This window comes from Durio zibethinus, chromosome 20 (genome assembly GCF_047325235.1).
Source record: "Durio zibethinus cultivar Kanyao isolate XHJ-2024 chromosome 20, ASM4732523v1, whole genome shotgun sequence".
Lineage (NCBI taxonomy): Eukaryota > Viridiplantae > Streptophyta > Magnoliopsida > Malvales > Malvaceae > Durio > Durio zibethinus.
Genome location: NC_143181.1, coordinates 1,993,618 through 2,011,305, shown reverse-complemented (window position 1 = coordinate 2,011,305; position 17,688 = coordinate 1,993,618). Strand labels below are relative to the sequence as shown.

At 32.8% G+C, this 17,688-nt stretch overlaps 3 protein-coding genes across 4 annotated transcripts; all 3 read left to right on the top strand.

The window, feature by feature from the left end:
* The first annotated feature begins 2,419 nt into the window (after positions 1–2,419).
* On the top strand, positions 2,420–4,334 carry LOC111315399 (cytochrome P450 CYP82D47-like). The gene is made up of 2 exons (XM_089749631.1): positions 2,420–3,449; positions 3,550–4,334. Exons 1-2 carry the CDS (start codon positions 2,715–2,717, stop codon positions 4,183–4,185), a joined length of 1,371 nt encoding a protein of 456 aa, XP_089605757.1. The 5' UTR covers positions 2,420–2,714; the 3' UTR covers positions 4,186–4,334.
* Positions 4,335–6,608: 2,274 nt separating this feature from the next.
* Positions 6,609–8,710, top strand: LOC111315397 (cytochrome P450 CYP82D47-like). The gene is made up of 2 exons (XM_089749607.1): positions 6,609–7,863; positions 7,964–8,710. The coding sequence occupies exons 1-2, from the start codon at positions 6,913–6,915 to the stop codon at positions 8,597–8,599; spliced, it is 1,587 nt and encodes a 528-aa protein (XP_089605733.1). The 5' UTR covers positions 6,609–6,912; the 3' UTR covers positions 8,600–8,710.
* Positions 8,711–12,916: 4,206 nt separating this feature from the next.
* On the top strand, positions 12,917–17,585 carry LOC111315394 (inactive protein kinase SELMODRAFT_444075-like). Of its 2 annotated transcripts, none has more exons than XM_022917080.2 (8): positions 12,917–13,226; positions 13,376–13,509; positions 14,114–14,208; positions 14,786–15,828; positions 15,931–16,091; positions 16,451–16,530; positions 16,775–17,099; positions 17,241–17,585. In XM_022917080.2, exons 1-8 carry the CDS (start codon positions 13,052–13,054, stop codon positions 17,388–17,390), a joined length of 2,163 nt encoding a protein of 720 aa, XP_022772815.2. In that variant the 5' UTR covers positions 12,917–13,051; the 3' UTR covers positions 17,391–17,585. The 2 variants fall into 2 exon arrangements, with proteins under 2 accessions (XP_022772815.2, XP_022772816.2); XM_022917081.2 differs by having other exon boundaries at positions 13,090–13,226; positions 14,114–14,228.
* Positions 17,586–17,688: the final 103 nt, after the last annotated feature.

Sequence of the window (17,688 nt, the reverse complement as noted above, 5' to 3'; positions counted from 1 at the left end):
TTGATGAATAAAAAAACTTACAAAAATAGAATTCTAAAAAAAAAAAATTTCTTAATAAGTAAGTTTGACTTACAAAAGAAAAATTTTAAGAGGAAAGATATTCTTAATAAGTACGTTTGTGTGATTATATATAAATTATAAGAAAAAGATTAAAAAAGTTATAGGGTTTTATAGGATAGACACCTTATAAGATTATTGAAGATTTACGTTTTATAAATATGTATGTTTGTATGTTTATGAGTAGACTAAAAAAAATTGAGAGAGTCCACATAATTATATTGTTTGAGTGCATATAAATATGTATTTATTTGTGTTGAAATGCTTCATAGAACTTGAGAAGATTGAAAAAAAGATTGTTATGGTCTTATGAGTATTGATTATGGAGTGAGGTTGATTTAATTTGTATGTTTGTAATTTTTTACAACTAATGACTTTTGTTTTTCTTTTGCGGATAGAGGTTGGTTTGGTTAAATCACGTTAAATTGTTATCTCTTGTATGATTAATTGATTATTTAATTTTACTTTCGCTAGTTTAATTAAATTGAAGTTTTGACTTAACAAGTAATATCAGAGTTGTAGTGAATTTTAATAGTAACATCAAAGTTACGGTGATCCTTAACAAAGAGAATGACACATGAATTTGTCATTAACTGTTGAAAAAATATGTGTAAAAATGAGTAGATTAACAAAAAAAAAAATTAAGATAGAAAAATTTTAAAATAGATTAAAATTTTCAAAAAATATGCTATTAAAGATATACACATGCTGATGTAATTCCAAAATCTTTTAATTTATAAAATAAGAATTTCAAAAAAAAATTCATAACATTCTAGAAGTAATGCTTGGAGCTCAAAAACATCAACAAGTCTAACCATTAATATTAGATTATTGAGAGTTTCAAAAGACATAATTGTCAAGACCCAGCACTAATATTGGTTAAAAGCATAAAATTATGTTTGGTAAATGGTTATGTGAAGTATTTGGCTTTGAATATGAATAAAAGAAAGAAGATTACTCTATAATTTTCATTTCTTAACCGCATGGTTTTGAAATTAAACTAGCAAAGTTTTAAGGTTTCTTTTCTTTTTTATTGATGGGTGAAGGACGATAATTGACAAAAGTATTTTCTACATGTAATCATAATAGTAAGTGGTTAATGTACTGCTATTTGATTATTGGACTTTTAATTTGAATGATAAAAGCTTAAATTTTGATAATTTTAATTATATTAAAAAAAATTTCATACTCAATATGGTTTTATGGGAGAAATTTTTATTTTATTATAAATTTGATAATATAAAATATGATATAAAAATAATATATAAATAATATATTTTAAAATTTTACCAAAAAGTTGATTTATCAAAAGCAAAAATAAATTATTTTATATTTTTATGTTAACGTAAATTATAATTTTTTAATAAATATAAAAAAAATATAAATTATTAATATTTTATATGATAAAAATATATAAATTATTAGATATATTGTAATTAAATTATTTGAAATGACATCACGATTGAAAATCCCAGTTGTCACGCAATAAAAAGATGTGGATGACAACCCAAAAAAACATCCCACCATATATCAATTATCCAAGTCCACAAAATAATCTCAATCATATATCCAACAGCCAAATTGCTACCGAATTTCTACGGACCTGCACCTTAGTCAGAGTATCATCGAACCAACCCCATATTGTCCATGTATTTCTGCAACAAATCCAATAAAATCAACTCTTCCGTATACCATATTATAACTAATATTTCATCAGGAAATAAACGTGCACTACCAAACAAATTACCGTACTAGAGAACTTAATGCAAGAATAATTCCAAAATGGTCATTGTAACTTCATTTAAATATAAAACAAACGTTTATTTGGTTCAAATTTAAAAACAATAGCACTTACAAGTATTTTTCATCCCTAAGTTCCATCTCTTTTAATTTTTTTAATAATAAGATCATTCTCACAATTCGTAGAAAGACCCAATGACTACACACTTGCTTTAGACATTATCCCTGCCAAGCACTTACAAATTCTAAAAGGATATCTATCAATAACAAATTTATTAATTATCTTACCAAAATTTGAATAAAATTTTTTTATTTAATTGAGTCTTCAATTAACCTAATTTTACTAATTTGATGATTTTTTTATAAATGATATTGTAATTTAAAGGTAAAAAAAATTATAAATACTTAGATTTAAATTTTAATATAAAAATTTATATTTTAAAAATAATTATATAAATCAATTAAATTAAATATTAAATTTAATTTGATAGCAAATTTTTACTGTTAAATGTTAATGAGAAAGCGGAAAGTAACTATGTTGCTAAGTATACATATTTCAACAACTTAAAAAGTTTATTATTATTTTTTTTTTGTTATTCTTATTTCTTGTCAACATCTTCATAATATTGCTATCCCGATGGGAAATCCAACTGGAATAAATCAAAGGCCCTCATCCATTATTTATTGTTCATAGCTCTAGAAATTAATGTAGCAATTACTAGCAATGGATTGGTTTCACTCATTTCAAGCAACTTCAATGGTTGCAATTCTTGCTTTTCCACTACTGCTCTTTCTTTTCTCTCTTCTATGGATGTCAAAAACTGCCTCAAGAAAAACAAACAAGATGAAAACCGCACCAGAAGCTGGTGGCGCATGGCCTGTAATTGGCCATATAAGCTCATATAAGCTTGGCCAACATGGCTGACAAATATGGAACAATCTTCACTATCAAGTTGGGTGTGCATAGAGCTTTGGTGGTGAGCAATTGGGAAATTGCTAAAGAATGTCTCACCATAAATGATAAAGCATTCGCCACTCGTCCAAAGCTTGCTGGCACGGAACTTTTGGGCTACAACAATGCCATGATTGGCTTTGCGCCATATGGACCTTACTGGCGTCAAGTGCGCAAGTTTGCCACTATTGAGCTCCTCTCAAACCACCGGCTCGACATGTTTAAACACGTGATGGAATCCGAGATAAAGGCATCTTTGCAACAGCTATATCAGCTATGGAACAAGAAGAAAGGCAACTCTGGTAAAGTTTTGGTGGAGATGAAGAGATGGTTTAGAGATGTTACTCTTAACGTGATTCTGAGGATTATTGTGGGAAAGCGAATTCCGAATTCCGATGAAGACGGTGAAACAGTGAAATGGAAGAAGTCATTGGACGACGTCGTTGAACTAATTGGGAAGTTCGTGGTATCAGATGCGCTACCGTTTCTGAGATGGTTAGACATAGGAAGGGAGGAGAAGCTCATGAAGAAGATAGCAAAAGAATTGCACCAAGTTGTTGAGGGATGGCTACGAGAGCACAAGCCCATGAGAGCTGAAAATGATGGCAAGAGTGAGGAAGATTTCATGGGAGTGATGCTGTCTATTCTCCGTGATGCAGAGGAGCACGATGCTGATACAATCAACAAAGCCACCAGTCTGGTACATGTATTTCTAAACCAAATACTCATTGCAAAACCTCATTTAATTAACTTCACCTCTTAAATTAATTAATATTTTGGGTACACAAAATACAAAACAGGCTCTTATCTTAGCTGCGGAAGATACCACATCAATCACAATGACATGGGCTTTATCTTTATTACTCAACAACCGTGAGGCGTTGAAGAAGGTCCAACAAGAGCTGGACATCCAGGTTGGTGTGGATAGACTGGTAGTAACAGAATCAGACACCAAAAACTTAGTTTACCTTCAATCTATCGTCAAGGAAACGTTGCGCCTATACCCTGCTGCTCCACTATCCATGATCCATGAGGCCATTGAAGACTGCACAGTAAATGGGTACCATGTCTCTGCTGGCACTTGGCTTATATTTAATCTTCAAAAGATTCATCGCGATCAGCATGTGTGGTCAGACCCTTGTGAATTTCGACCAGAAAGATTTTTGACTACCCACAAAGATGTTGATGTGAGGGGACAGAACTTTGAACTGATTCCATTTGGCAGTGGAAGAAGAATGTGCCCCGGAGTTTCATTTGCGCTTCAGATTTTGCGGCTTACACTGGCTAATGTGCTGCATTGGTTCGAGTTTGAAACACCGTCAGATGAACCAGTTGATATGCGTGAGGAAGCAGGATTGACAAGTCCTAAAGCAACTCCACTTGAAGTTCATATAACTCCTCGACTTCCTGCTTTCCTTTACGAGTCCACCAACTAATCAAGTTGGTTTTATATCAATAATATTGAATAGCCTTGTGAATGTCATCGAAGCGATCTTGTTCCAAGTAAATTTGATGGCATTGTGGAAAAACAACTAGTATACTAAAATCCAGCAATCATCTTAATATTTCTGGGCCATGTGGTTTATTGACTTCGCTATTTTTAATACTGGAGTTTGAGTTCTGATCTTGCTTTTTGTCTTTCTGATGAAAGCCTAGACACTGTTAAACTTGAAATCTTTTACCACCATTGACTAAAAATGTTTGGTTCATGCTCCCACCTCATTCTTTTAAGAAATGAAGTTTTTGTTTGGTCACGGCGTGGGCATATCTATCCTAGCTAGTAGCCCAAGTATTAATCTGTTTAATAAACCCAACTGGGCCGCTCAAACAAAAACTTGGGCTGTTGGATATATTTACATTTTACTTCGGTGATGAAACTATTGGTCAATCTCTTTTCTTTTTTTTTTTCTTTTTTTTACATTTATATATATATAATTAAATAAATTTAATATAAAATTAAAATAAATTTACATACAATAAAATTTAAACTTAAAATCTCATAATTGTAAAATCTCATCTTTACTATTAAACTAAAATCTCATGATACCATTAAATAATAGTAGATGTGTCGAATATTCCGAATAACGTAAAATAATATCTCGAAGGGGTATCATTGGACACAGCAAGAATACCACTGAAAATCCAACACGTCATGGAATAAAAAATTGATCTTGGAAATTCAGCTTTTTGATTTGGTTAAGGTTGGTAGATAAGGTTAGAAAATTAATGTGTTCTAAGAAATCAATTATACATCAGTTTGTCAGCGTGGAACATATATTTTTCCAAGCAGGAGCAATTAAAGTCGAAAGTCGCGGGTCTATCCTCACAAACCGACAGAGTATCTTATATGTTGCTAATAAAAACAAGTAAATTATACCTAAAACTTTGATTTTTTTTTTCTTTATTTAGTAAAAAAAAGGTTCCTGAATTTTTTTATGAAAAATTTAAAAATAGATAAATTATTTAATTTTTTAGATAAAAAAAATATGTTATATATGATAATTTAAAATAAATTATACATTTAAAATGATCCCAATAAATAATTATCACAAAATTTAAATTTAAAAAATTTTCATAAAAAAAAATAAATCTTAAACAATTTAATCAATCACTTATTACTTATTTATAAGGTTTGAGCTAGCAGTTGGGTTCAAAGTTCCAAACGTTAGTGATTGCAAAACCAAACCGACAATATCAACATGATGAGTTATAACATATTCCTTTAGACATTATCCCTGCATGCTCTAAAAGGATATATATCCAACAAAATTATTAATGACATATCTTACCAAAATTTGATTAAAAAATTATTTGACAAAATATTTTATTTAAATGAGTCTTCAATTAATCTAATTTTATTAAAATTGTATCAAAAGTTATAAAAAATTTATAAAAAATTATAAAATTTTTAACAAAGGATACTAGAATATATAAAAAATTATTAAAATCAAAATTTATATCAAAAGTTATCAAATTCTACTTATATATGTAAATATTAAAATAAAATTATTAGTATTTATTATTATAATTATCATCATAATATCAAAAAAATTTTATTAAATTAAAGTTTTAAAAATAAAAATTACACGTATCAAAAACTTATATATATATATATTTATATATCATAATTCTTGAACAATATTTCTCTCTAGAACCATTATAATATGAATTAATGTTTAAAATTTTCAAAATGTTTTGTTTTGGTCTAATTATTTAAGAATTAATATTTTATATATTGATAGTAACATTTTTAATTTTATAAGCAAAATTAAAAGATTATATATATTTTATTTTTTAATTATTTTTTAAAAGTATATGTCAATTTGTAATTCTATTTAAAAATTTAAAACTTCTAAGGTGATAAATTTTCAATTAATTGAAACTTATAAAAAAAACCCAAATTGCATCATTTTCCTACTCCTAACCACAAATTAAGGGGGAAAAAAAGCAACAGATTTGTCGGTAATAATAATGGTTGTTCATGCGATCATCGATAACGTCAATGTCCACAATTTACTTAAAAAGTTCTTCCTATATATTTCATATCACTGTCAACTTTCGGCTAATCTTAATTTTTTTCTCATTAAAAAATTATTATTTTCCCATCCATTAAAGCGACTTTCTAATAATTTTTTTTATCATAATGAAAATTTTCTATGTTCAAACTTTCCAAGTTTGATCAACGCAGTTTTTCAACAAAATCTCAAGTACATTTTATTCCTTTTTAGATTCCTTCGCACAGCATTTTAACTTATAATACTTGTTTTTGATGTGGTACAATGAGAAGTAGCTTAAGTGTCAAAAATATTCATTTCCTGCCTCAATAATCGATACGATGAAACATTATTAAAGAAAAACTAAATGGTTGTCCTGTTTTCAAAGCCTAGACGTGTTGCTTGCTCATATGGTGGGTTTTGCCAGAAAGGCCAGTACTGTTTCCATAGATAAGCAATACACAGAGTGAGCAAAGATTGTGAATATCTAGTTCATATTTTTAAAGTGATTATATAAATCGAGTTAACCATGGAATGATAATTCTTATTTCTTGTCTACAGTTGCATAATATTGCTATCCCAGTGGGAAATCCAACTACCATAACTCAAAGGCCCTCATCCTCTATAAATTGCTCATAGCTCTAGGAATAAAAGTAGAAATTACTAGCAATGGATTGGTTTCATTCATTTCCAGCAACTTCAACGGTTGCAATACTTGCTTTTCCACTACTAATCTTTCTTTTCTCTCTTCTATGGATATCAAAAACTGCCTCAAGAAAAACAAACAAGATGAAAACCGCACCAGAAGCTGGTGGCGCATGGCCTGTAATTGGCCATCTCCGCCTCCTAGGGGGGCCACAACCAGCTCATATAAGCTTGGCCAACATGGCTGACAAATATGGAACAATCTTCACTATCAAGTTGGGTGTGCATAGAGCTTTGGTGGTGAGCAATTGGGAAATTGCTAAAGAGTGTCTCACCATAAATGATAAAGCTTTCGCCACTCGTCCAAAGCTTGCTGGCATGGAACTTTTGGGCTACAACAATGCCATGATTGGCTTTGCGCCATATGGACCTTACTGGCGTCAAGTGCGCAAGTTTGCCACTATTGAGCTCCTCTCAAACCACCGGCTCGACATGTTTAAACACGTGATGGAATCCGAGATAAAAGCATCTTTGCAACAGCTATATCAGCTATGGAACAAGAAGAAAGGCAACTCTGGTAAAGTTTTGGTGGAGATGAAGAGATGGTTTAGAGATGTTACTCTTAACGTGATTCTGAGGATTATTGTGGGAAAGCGAATTCCGAATTCCGGTGAAGAAGGTGAAACAGTGAAATGGAAGAAGTCATTGGACGACTTCTTTGAACTAAGTGGGAAGTTCGTGGTATCAGATGCGCTACCGTTTCTGAGATGGTTAGACATAGGAGGGGAGGAGAAGCTCATGAAGAAGATAGCAGAAGAATTGGACCAAGTTGTTGAGGGATGGCTGCGAGAGCACAAGCACATGAGAGCTGAAAATGATGGCAAGAGTGAGGAAGATTTCATGGGAGTGATGCTGTCTATTCTCCGTGATGCAGAGGAGCACGATGCTGATACAATCAACAAAGCCACCAGTCTGGTACATGTATTTCTAAACCAAATACTCATTGCAAAACCTCATTTAATTAACTTCACCTCTTAAATTAATTAATATTTTGGGTACACAAAATACAAAACAGGCTCTTATCTTAGCTGCGGAAGATACCACATCAATCACAATGACATGGGCTTTATCTTTATTACTCAACAACCGTGAGGCGTTGAAGAAGGTCCAACAAGAGCTGGACATCCAGGTTGGTGTGGATAGACTGGTAGTAACAGAATCAGACACCAAAAACTTAGTTTACCTTCAATCTATCGTTAAGGAAACGTTGCGCCTATACCCTGCTGCTCCACTATCCGTGATCCATGAGGCCATTGAAGACTGCACAGTAAATGGGTACCATGTCTCTGCTGGCACTTGGCTTATATTCAATCTTCAAAAGATTCATCGCGATCAGCATGTGTGGTTAGACCCTTGTGAATTTCGACCAGAAAGATTTTTGACTACCCACAAAGATGTTGATGTGAGAGGACAGAACTTTGAACTGATTCCATTTGGCAGTGGAAGAAGAATGTGCCCCGGAGTTTCATTTGCGCTTCAGACTTTGCAGCTTACACTGGCTAATGTGCTGCATTGGTTCGAGTTTGAAACACCGTCAGATGAACCAGTTGATATGCGTGAAGGAGCAGGATTGACAAGTCCTAAAGCAACTCCGCTTGAAGTTCATATAACTCCTCGACTTCCTGCATTCCTTTACGAGTGCACCAAATAATTATGTTAGTTTTATAAAATAGCATTCTAAACTTCTAAGACGTTTCATAGTAATAAATTAGATGCTTTGTTCGTACTCCGCTGCTTGAATTAATATATTTGCATTACTCTACTTTTTCCTTATTTCTTTAAAATCTCAAAAAATTTATTAATGCTTAGAGATATGTAAATTTCGATTCTAATCAAATTAATAAATCGAATCATTTTAATTCGGTTAATCGTTCAATTATTGAATTAAATTTATTTAATTTTTAAAAGTAAATTTAGATAAAATTCGATTTTCGGATAGTTTAAAATTTGAATTAATCAAATTAATCAAATAATTAATCAAAATTTATTACATTAAAATGTACCGATTCATAACTAATAATTTATATGTTTTTTATTTTATTTTATTTTGGGACTGTCATTGACTCATTGTTACCTAAAAGAAAAATCCCTCATTTTTGCCTTTCGCCGGCCGCATCTCATTTGTATCAATATCCTCTCTCGGCAACCAACATTAAATCTAAAAGTCTGAAGCTGTGAAATCCCTTAACTTAGAGTTCCCCTTTTCTTCTCTCAACTCTCATTCTTTCAATAGTCAATGAATCTCACCTCAGTCAATAGATAACGAAGAAACATGAGGAAGTCCGAAACAAGATTATTTTAGATAGCTGATAGCATCAAGTTTAAGGTGGCTTCACTGCCCTCTCCTTTTTTGGCTTTTTGTATCTCTTTTGGTTTTTTTTTTTTTTTAATGTAATTATGTTTAGATTATCATTGCTTGAACCATAATTAGGCCATTTAATCAGTGTCTCGAGTAGTATTTAATTTTTGTACTTTTTTTCAGTTTGTATTGCTTTTATATAAGCTAAAATCTCTGCTTCTTATTTCCCCCACATTTTATGTTTTAGCTACATGTGTTTTTATATTAATAATCTAAATAGTTACTGCCTTTATTTTTTTTTGTCTATAAGTAATGATAAGAAAATATTTCAGTTAATTGAAATTTATCCGAATCGACCAAACTTAATTTGGTCGATTAATTTTTTAAATAAAAATTTTGATTCGATTAATAAAAATTAAATAAAATATTTTAATTAATTTAATTTTGGATAATTCGATTTAAAATTAATTGAACTGATCAAATAAATAATCTTATTAATATTTTCTTTTTGTGTTTCATAAATTTTATTTTGTTTGTATATTTTTAATTTTCTCGAAATAATTAATGTCTTGTTTGAAATGTCAAAAAACTTATTCTTACTTTTTCTTATTATCCTTCCTTATAATCATAATTTAAAAAAAAAAAATTTCAAGTCTTGTAAAAAAATTAGAATCAAAAGTTGTTTTTCTGTTTTTACATGACAATAATGTCTATTAACTTTCTATAAAGAATTTTTTTAATATATAAGAATTACAGTCTAAAAATAAAAAAATATATAAATATTAAAATTTAAATATTAAATTTATTAGATGACATCTATTAAAAATAATTATATAAATAAATTGAACTAAAATTTGAATCTAACTTTCTAGAAGATTTTTGTTCCTTCAATATGTTCGGTGGATAAGGTTAGAAAATTAATGTGTTCCAAGAAATCAACCATGCATCATCTTGTCAGTGTGGAATATATTTTTCAAAGTATGAGCAAATAAAGTTGAAAGTCACCGATCCTTCCCCACAAACCAACAAAGCATGTCATGTTTTGCTGATAAAAATAAGTAAATTGTACGTGTGATTTTTTTTTTTTTTAAGAAGGTTAAAGCTTCAGCATTTGTGTTCAAAGTTGCTGACGTTAGTGATTGTAAAACCAAGCCGACAATATCAACATAATGAGTCATGGGCATTAACCCAATGGCTACACACCTTACTACAGACATTATCCCTGCCAACCCCTTGCAAATTCTAAAAGGATATATATGATTAAAAATTTTTATTTAAATGAGTCTTCAATTAACTTAATTTTATTAATTTAATTTTTTTTACAAATAATATCCTAATTTAAAGATAAAAAATTATAAATACTAAAATTTGAACGTTAAATATAAAAATATTACATGTTAAAATAGATTATGAATCAATTGAATTTGTTGATGGTGTTTATAGAATGTCTTAATTGGAAGGGAGGAGGTGAGATAAAGATGCTGAGGTGTTTGTAACCTTACCGAAAGAAAAACTTTAAACTGTCTTAGGGTTAGGTGTTCTTATCCGTTTCTTTGTTCTAGTCTTTCAATTACCTTATGCCTGATATCAAGTGTCAATGACCTAACTAAAACAATTAATAATTGATAGGATATTTATATGGAGCTTGAAAAAATTTTATGACTATTAGTTGCATTTAATAATTTCAAATAGACATGAATCACGTTTAATAATCACAAATAAATTAGATGTCAGGTAATCAATTCTAAAATAACTACCTTAATTGGATGTCTATTAAACCTGGATGAGTTCTTGCTTTAATAATGGACAAACCATTTCCTTGGAGGTAAATGACATGGCTGGACAATCCAAGGGCATAGCTGCGTTGATCTAATTTTAACTGTTGAATAATTCACTTAGCTGTAGCACAGTTAAATATCAAATTTCACTGTATAGGTTGTTATTTATCTTATCTTTAAATAAATGCATATTTTAATGTAATTAGTTTCCACTTTATAATTCAAAATTAAGTGTGTCTAATATAAATATACCTAAAAATATTAATACTAATTGGTTAATTTTTTTGGGGGGTCTCTTTTCCGGTAATATTAACATCAAAGTTACAGCCAAGACATTAATCATGCCAAGGAGAAAAATGAAGTTGATGAAAGATTTCAACAAATTAATTAGTAGCTGAGTAACGTCAGTGCAATAACATGAAACGCTCCAGGAAATCAAGCAAAAGTTAGTGGGGATTTCCTGTGCAAACTCTCATTAAGAAAGTTTGGTATGTCCAAACAGTAACGATGACATGGGCTCCCTCCTTATTACTCAACCAACGCTATGTCTTCGAAAAGGCCCAAATTAATTAATGGAAGAAACATTTATTGGGCCTGACTCTTGACCCTAGCCCTTTCTGACTGGAATTAGAACCCGTGTAGAGTCTGGATTGACACAGGAACCGCATCGAATTTTCCTAAGAGTGGATCAGCAAACATTCGTTTCCTGGTGGAAATCATCATCTACCGGTGCAACTTTATTTAACAGCCCATAAAGGGCCGTCTTGGTGAGTTGACATGACACGACTTCAACCCAAAATGGTCCATCATCCAATTTTCTATATGTATGACTCATCAACCTAACGTTGTCCTAAAAGATCGCATTAACCATGTCATTACCTCGTCACATGGGTGTTCTTTCTTGTTATATCTGTCGTGACCCTAGGGCAATGTTCCTGCATCGTTCGCTTCTTCTTCCTATATCCTTGATCATCATCTCGAGATCCCAGTCGTCCAATCATGTCCATGCATCAACACAGATGTAGCCTCATTGTGAGGATCTCCCGATTTGTCCCTGAAGCTGGCTTTATCCATTCATGATGTTCACCCTATAAAAGGGGAAATTTTGCAGTTTCCTTCAATTGACCTGACAGATATCCCGTCACTTTCATTTGTTTTTACTCCTTTTTTTTCTCCCGTTCTGGGGAGGTGTTTAAAACTTACAAGTTAAGAGAAGGGCTTAGCTTAACGTGCATGCTCCAGGGTCGACGAGTTCTTAGTTCTAGGTCCATCCTGTATGCTCCAGGTGCATTTCATGTAGAAAGGACAAAAATTTTGATACAAGAGATAAGTGAATCCGGTTGTTAACTATGGAGATGCATTTATATGGACCAATAAATTAATCAACAAGAACAATTGTAAAATTCATTTGTAATTAATACTTAAATCAAACTTGAAAGCCAACTTATGTGAGAATATCAACAATTGATTCATATTCTGAGGGGGAAAAACGAATAATAATACGTTTGATATTGTTATATATTGTTTTTTCTTTTATTTGGCATATGAAACAGAATTTATTTATGAAAATTAAGAAAGCAAATTTTCCAAGGGTTAAGTAATACGGACGTATTGGAGGTTGGGTGCTGCTAACGACGTCATCACGATGTTAAACGTTTCGATGTTTTAAAAATATATTAAATATTGTCGATCATCTCTTAGATTAATTTATATATTATTAAAATTGACATTCAAAAAAATTTTAAACACCTAATATTACCTTTAGCTAAATATGCATCAGGACAGAAGATTTAAAAATAAATTAAAATTCCAAAAAAAAAAAAAACAAATGGGACCCGACATGCTGGCTCCGTAACAGTCAACTCAACCAAACCATGTTCCTGCCCTCTCCATATGACGCCAGCCATCAAAGAACTCGATCACATATGCCCAAAAATCAACTGTGAACACCCCCCCCCCCCCCCGCTCTGATTCTGCCTCAGAGCTAAAACTTGGCTTTTGTGCATCTTAATTTTCTCCCAGAAAGATGGAGCTGAGCCGTAGGCAACGCTCCACCAGAAGCATATCGTTAGAAAAAGTAGTTGTTGCAGTTAGAGCAGAGAGGGTCATCTCTAAAACCGCCTTGGCATGGGCTCTCACTCATGTTGTTCGTCCAGGCGATTGCGTTACCTTGCTTGCTATCTTTCCTGGTGAAAAAAAAGGTAATTCTGTCAAATTCTTTTCTTTTCTACAAGGAGGAGTACATATCGAAATTCAGAATTACATATTTATTTTTACTGCTTGTCCCTACCCTTTCGTTTACTTGGAACTTCATGTAATGACTTTGTTTTTTTGTTTTAATTTGTTTAAGGTAGAAGATTTTGGAATTTTCCGATGCTGACTGGAGATTGCGGGAGTAATATTCGGGAGGCGTTACCGGAACGGATTTGTCAGATCTCTGAGTCGTGTTCTCAAATGGTACTTCAGTTCCACAACCAAATCGAGGTAATTGATGTCAGAGTTACTTAATTGCCAGCATTGAATTAGCTTTTTCATGTGTCGGCATATGGACACTTTGGTCCATTTATCACTCTAAACAAAACTTTGCGAAAAGCAGAGTGGCATGCTTTTGTGTTTCCTAGAAACAGCATATAAACATGTAATGGATCTACTAACTGATTGAGTTGTCGAGATTTAGAAGTTTCCTGGAACCCAAACAGGGCTTAAGCTCTATCGTCAGATGGAAACAAAAAAAGTTGGTGATTGGAGGGCTTGTTTAGACTTTGGACTTTTGGGTGGTTGAATGGCATTGGCATGTGCAATTGAATCATAATCTATTTTAGGTGGCATTATTGCCGATCAACATTATTAAAGGTTTTTTCATGGAACCCCATCTCATCTTTTAATAGGGATTATTATGTTAATCTTTAATTTTTTTATTTGGTCCATGAAGTGGGTCCCCTAAAATTCCATGCAAATTTCATAATTCTCATTTCATTAATGGTTGCTAATATTGCAAAGATCACATGAATTTTCTTCCTTTTTTTTTCTTTGAAGGGGAAAATGCCAATCAAACTCTTGTTCTGAGGAGAATTTCTCTTAATTGCAGGTTACTGTGAGGATTAAGGTGGTGTCAGGTACAACTGGCAGCTCAGTGGCGGCTGAAGCAAAGAACAATGGAGCCAACTGGGTCATACTGGACAAGTAATTAACCATATAAAAAAGTATTATTTCTTGTTTCTAAGCTATATGTTTAATTGGTTGGTCTTAATTGTGGTTTATCCCCTTTATATGTGCATCCAGTATACTGCTGCATTATTCCCTGATAACTTGTCTTATATGTTAATTTTAGTGGTCAATAATTCACACCAAATGCCTTTGGGATGTGCGCATATGCAGCCTTCATGTGATAATGTTATTATGTATTTTATAGTAGGATTATTGAAGTAATCACTAATAAAGACATATGGATGTTATACTCCTTAACAGTCTGTCTAGTAAATAGATCAATTTCATTAGAACTAACATTGTTTTTGAATCATATTAAGCTAGAGAAAATAGATCCAAGTAGATTGAGTTCAGGTTTTTGTGTAATGCTGTCTTTACCAACCAATTAAAAGGAAAACCAAACGGAAATGGTCTGCTTGAATCATAAGTTGTTTGCCACTCATATATAATAATAGCTAGTTTGGTCTGTAAAATCTCAGAATTCAACTCGTATTATCTTAAATTTGAAGTCATTTTTGTGTTAACTTACAAGGAGTTGTTTCTACTGAATCAGAAAACTAAAGCAGGAGCTGAAACATTGCATGGATGAACTTCACTGCAACATTGTAGTGATGAAAGGTTCACAAGCAAAAGTCCTCAGGCTTAATTTACAATGCATAAATGAACTTCGAACTCCCTATTTCTCTGCTGCTGCTTCACCAGTAATGGATGCTGGAGACTACCTAGGACATAGGCTGAAGCATTCTACTCCTGTCAGCAGCCCGGAAGAGCCAAGTATTTCTTATTCAAGAACAAGCCAAGTAGGGTTGCTGCCAAGTTCCAATTCAGCGACATCTCTTTTCCTGGTCTATCAGCAAAATCCTCTTTTCGAAGGGCTGAACATAGGAAATTACACTTTCTTAGATAATCAGGACAACTTGGATAACCAACTTACTGTTCTTGATTCACGTGCAGAAAAGCTTATAAATCTATCAGCAAAGCCAACATCTTCTATAGAAAGTAATGACAAGAGTATATTCTGGATTCCCGAAAACCACATTGATGAAAAACCTTATAAAACCCATAGCAATAGAAAAAAAGTCATCCCTCCTACTTCCAAAACCCTGCTTGACAAGTTTGTCCAATATGATGAAGATACAAAGGCAGGTAGACTTGTCAATCAAAGCCATGGCAAAGACTACATGGTTAGCTCAAGCATTAGGGATGCAGTTGCTTTAGGTAGAACATCCTCAGTACCTCCTCCCTTGTGCTCAGTATGTCAACACAAGGCACCAGTCTTTGGCAAACCCCCAAGACGTTTTTCTTATGAGGAGCTAGAGGAAGCTACAGATGGATTTTCAGAACTGAATTTGTTGGCAGAAGGTGGTTTTGGTGTGGTTTACCGAGGGATTTTGAGAGATGGTCAGGTAGTAGCGGCGAAGCTGTTAAAGTTTGTGGGTTGTCAAGCAGATATTGATTTCTGCAGGGAGGTACAGGTTTTGAGCTGTGCCCAACATAGGAATGTTGTGTTGCTAATTGGGTTTTGTATTGATGGCAACAAGAGAGTCTTGGTTTATGAGTACATATGCAACGGATCCTTGGATTTCCATCTATATGGTATTGTTTTTCTCATTTTTATTTCTTTCAATATGCTCCTTTTTTCTATTTGCATTTGGAACCTTCGTCTTCCACATAATATTGGTTACAACTGGTTGACAGGAAGCGACAGAGCCTCCCTAGATTGGCAATCAAGGCTAAGAATAGCAATTGGAACAGCTCGAGGCTTGAGATATCTTCATGAAGATTGTAGAGTTGGTTGTATAGTACATAGAGATATGAGGCCCAAAAATATTCTCCTAACTCATGATTTTGAGCCTCAGGTACTTTCAATTGTTTTTGGACCTTTCTGAAAGCATTAATGTCCATGCCTATTCAAGTTGATACAAACCTGAATTCGTCTTAAAGAATAGTACAACCCACCTATCTCTTCAAATGATAATTTATCATATTTCAACCTTGTTGCAGTGTTGCTCTAGTGGCTATTTAAGTGATAAACATGAATTTTTTTGGTTAAAACGCAAGTTATGTTACAGGACCTTAAGGTTCATTGTAAATATTCATATTGAGGAGCATTGCTTAATAATTTGGTAGATTCCTCATAATACATATAATTGGTATATAAGTTCTTTTATTCTTTTGTAACATAAATTCATGCCTAACTTTTTAGTTGTCCCTTTAGGTAACTGATTTTGGACTCGCTAGATGGCATTCTGATCAATGGATTGTTGGAAGCAAGGAGCGAGCCATTGGAACTTCATGGTACTTTCTAAGTGTCCTTATTTTTCCTGTCTTTTGAGTCTCATTCATCCTTTTTTTTTGGATTAAAGGTAACCCTGTTTTAACAATACAGACTTGGCACAGATATGCTTTGTTAGAATCTTTGGTCTACATTCCTTAAAACCTAACATCATTGGTCGCCTGCATTTCACATAGGACAGTAAATCTTTATTCAACTTGTGAAAATTTCTATCACTCTAATGTGGCTGAAAATGATTAAATCCAGGTCTCTTGCACCAGAGTATTTGGATGGTGGAAGGATTACAGAGAAAGTTGATGTATATGCATTCGGAGTGGTGCTGTTAGAGTTAATGACAGGTCAAAGAATCAGTGACTTGCAATTTTACAAGGGACAGAATTTCTTATCTGATTGGTTCCACCCTCTAGCTGCATTAGACTCAAACCAAATAATGACAAATATTTACCAGTTACTTGATCCATGTTTGGCCTCCAGGAAAGTCCAGGACTTCACCCATCAACTACAGGCCATGGGTCGTGCTGCTTTATTGTGCCTAAGTCATGATCCGGAATCAAGACCTCCAATGTCAAAGGTATGCTACCTTATCCTTCAAGTTCTAATTCATTTCATGGTCCTTTCTTTCCATAATCTTTTGTTCAGGGGCTTTTCACGTCATTGCCTGAGCTAGGTATTGAAATTAAGAAATTTCCTGTGTAATTTGCAAATTGGTTAGGTCCTTAGAATGCTTGAAGGAGGAGATATGAGCATTCCTCTGAGTTTAGACCTGAACTCAATTGGCAATAGAAGCGGCCATTTGCGTGGATTGAAAACTTGGACACAACCTGAATCTAGGAGACGCCACTCTCGAAGGCTTTCACACTGAAATGATTCGACAGACGAGTGAACTGATGCTTTTATAGTTGAGTCGGTTTTGTCTGTTGAGTGTTGATCACATGATTCTTATTTCCTTTTGATATAATTTTTTAAAAATCTCCAACTTTAGCTTTATTTGAAGAAACTGTACCCTTATTGAATGTTTCTAATATGAGTTCATAATTCGTTGCTCCATTATAATAAAGACTTTCCATCCAACAATGAAACCTGAAAGGGCAATTAATCTGTGATTGAAGTGGAAAAACAATTAGCCATAGGAACAACAATTGATGTTGTGATCGAAATTT

Excerpts from the sequence above, each read along its gene's own strand:
- LOC111315394 (XM_022917080.2), top strand. The coding sequence starts at position 13,052 with ATGGAGCTGAGCCGTAGGCAACGCTCCACCAGAAGCATATCGTTAGAA. Across the intron at positions 14,209-14,785 it reads AACTGGGTCATACTGGACAA|AAAACTAAAGCAGGAGCTGA; the intron begins GTAATTAACCAT and ends CTACTGAATCAG. Across the intron at positions 16,092-16,450 it reads CTCATGATTTTGAGCCTCAG|GTAACTGATTTTGGACTCGC; the intron begins GTACTTTCAATT and ends TTGTCCCTTTAG.
- LOC111315397 (XM_089749607.1), top strand. The coding sequence starts at position 6,913 with ATGGATTGGTTTCATTCATTTCCAGCAACTTCAACGGTTGCAATACTT. Across the intron at positions 7,864-7,963 it reads TCAACAAAGCCACCAGTCTG|GCTCTTATCTTAGCTGCGGA; the intron begins GTACATGTATTT and ends AATACAAAACAG.
- LOC111315399 (XM_089749631.1), top strand. The coding sequence starts at position 2,715 with ATGGCTGACAAATATGGAACAATCTTCACTATCAAGTTGGGTGTGCAT. Across the intron at positions 3,450-3,549 it reads TCAACAAAGCCACCAGTCTG|GCTCTTATCTTAGCTGCGGA; the intron begins GTACATGTATTT and ends AATACAAAACAG.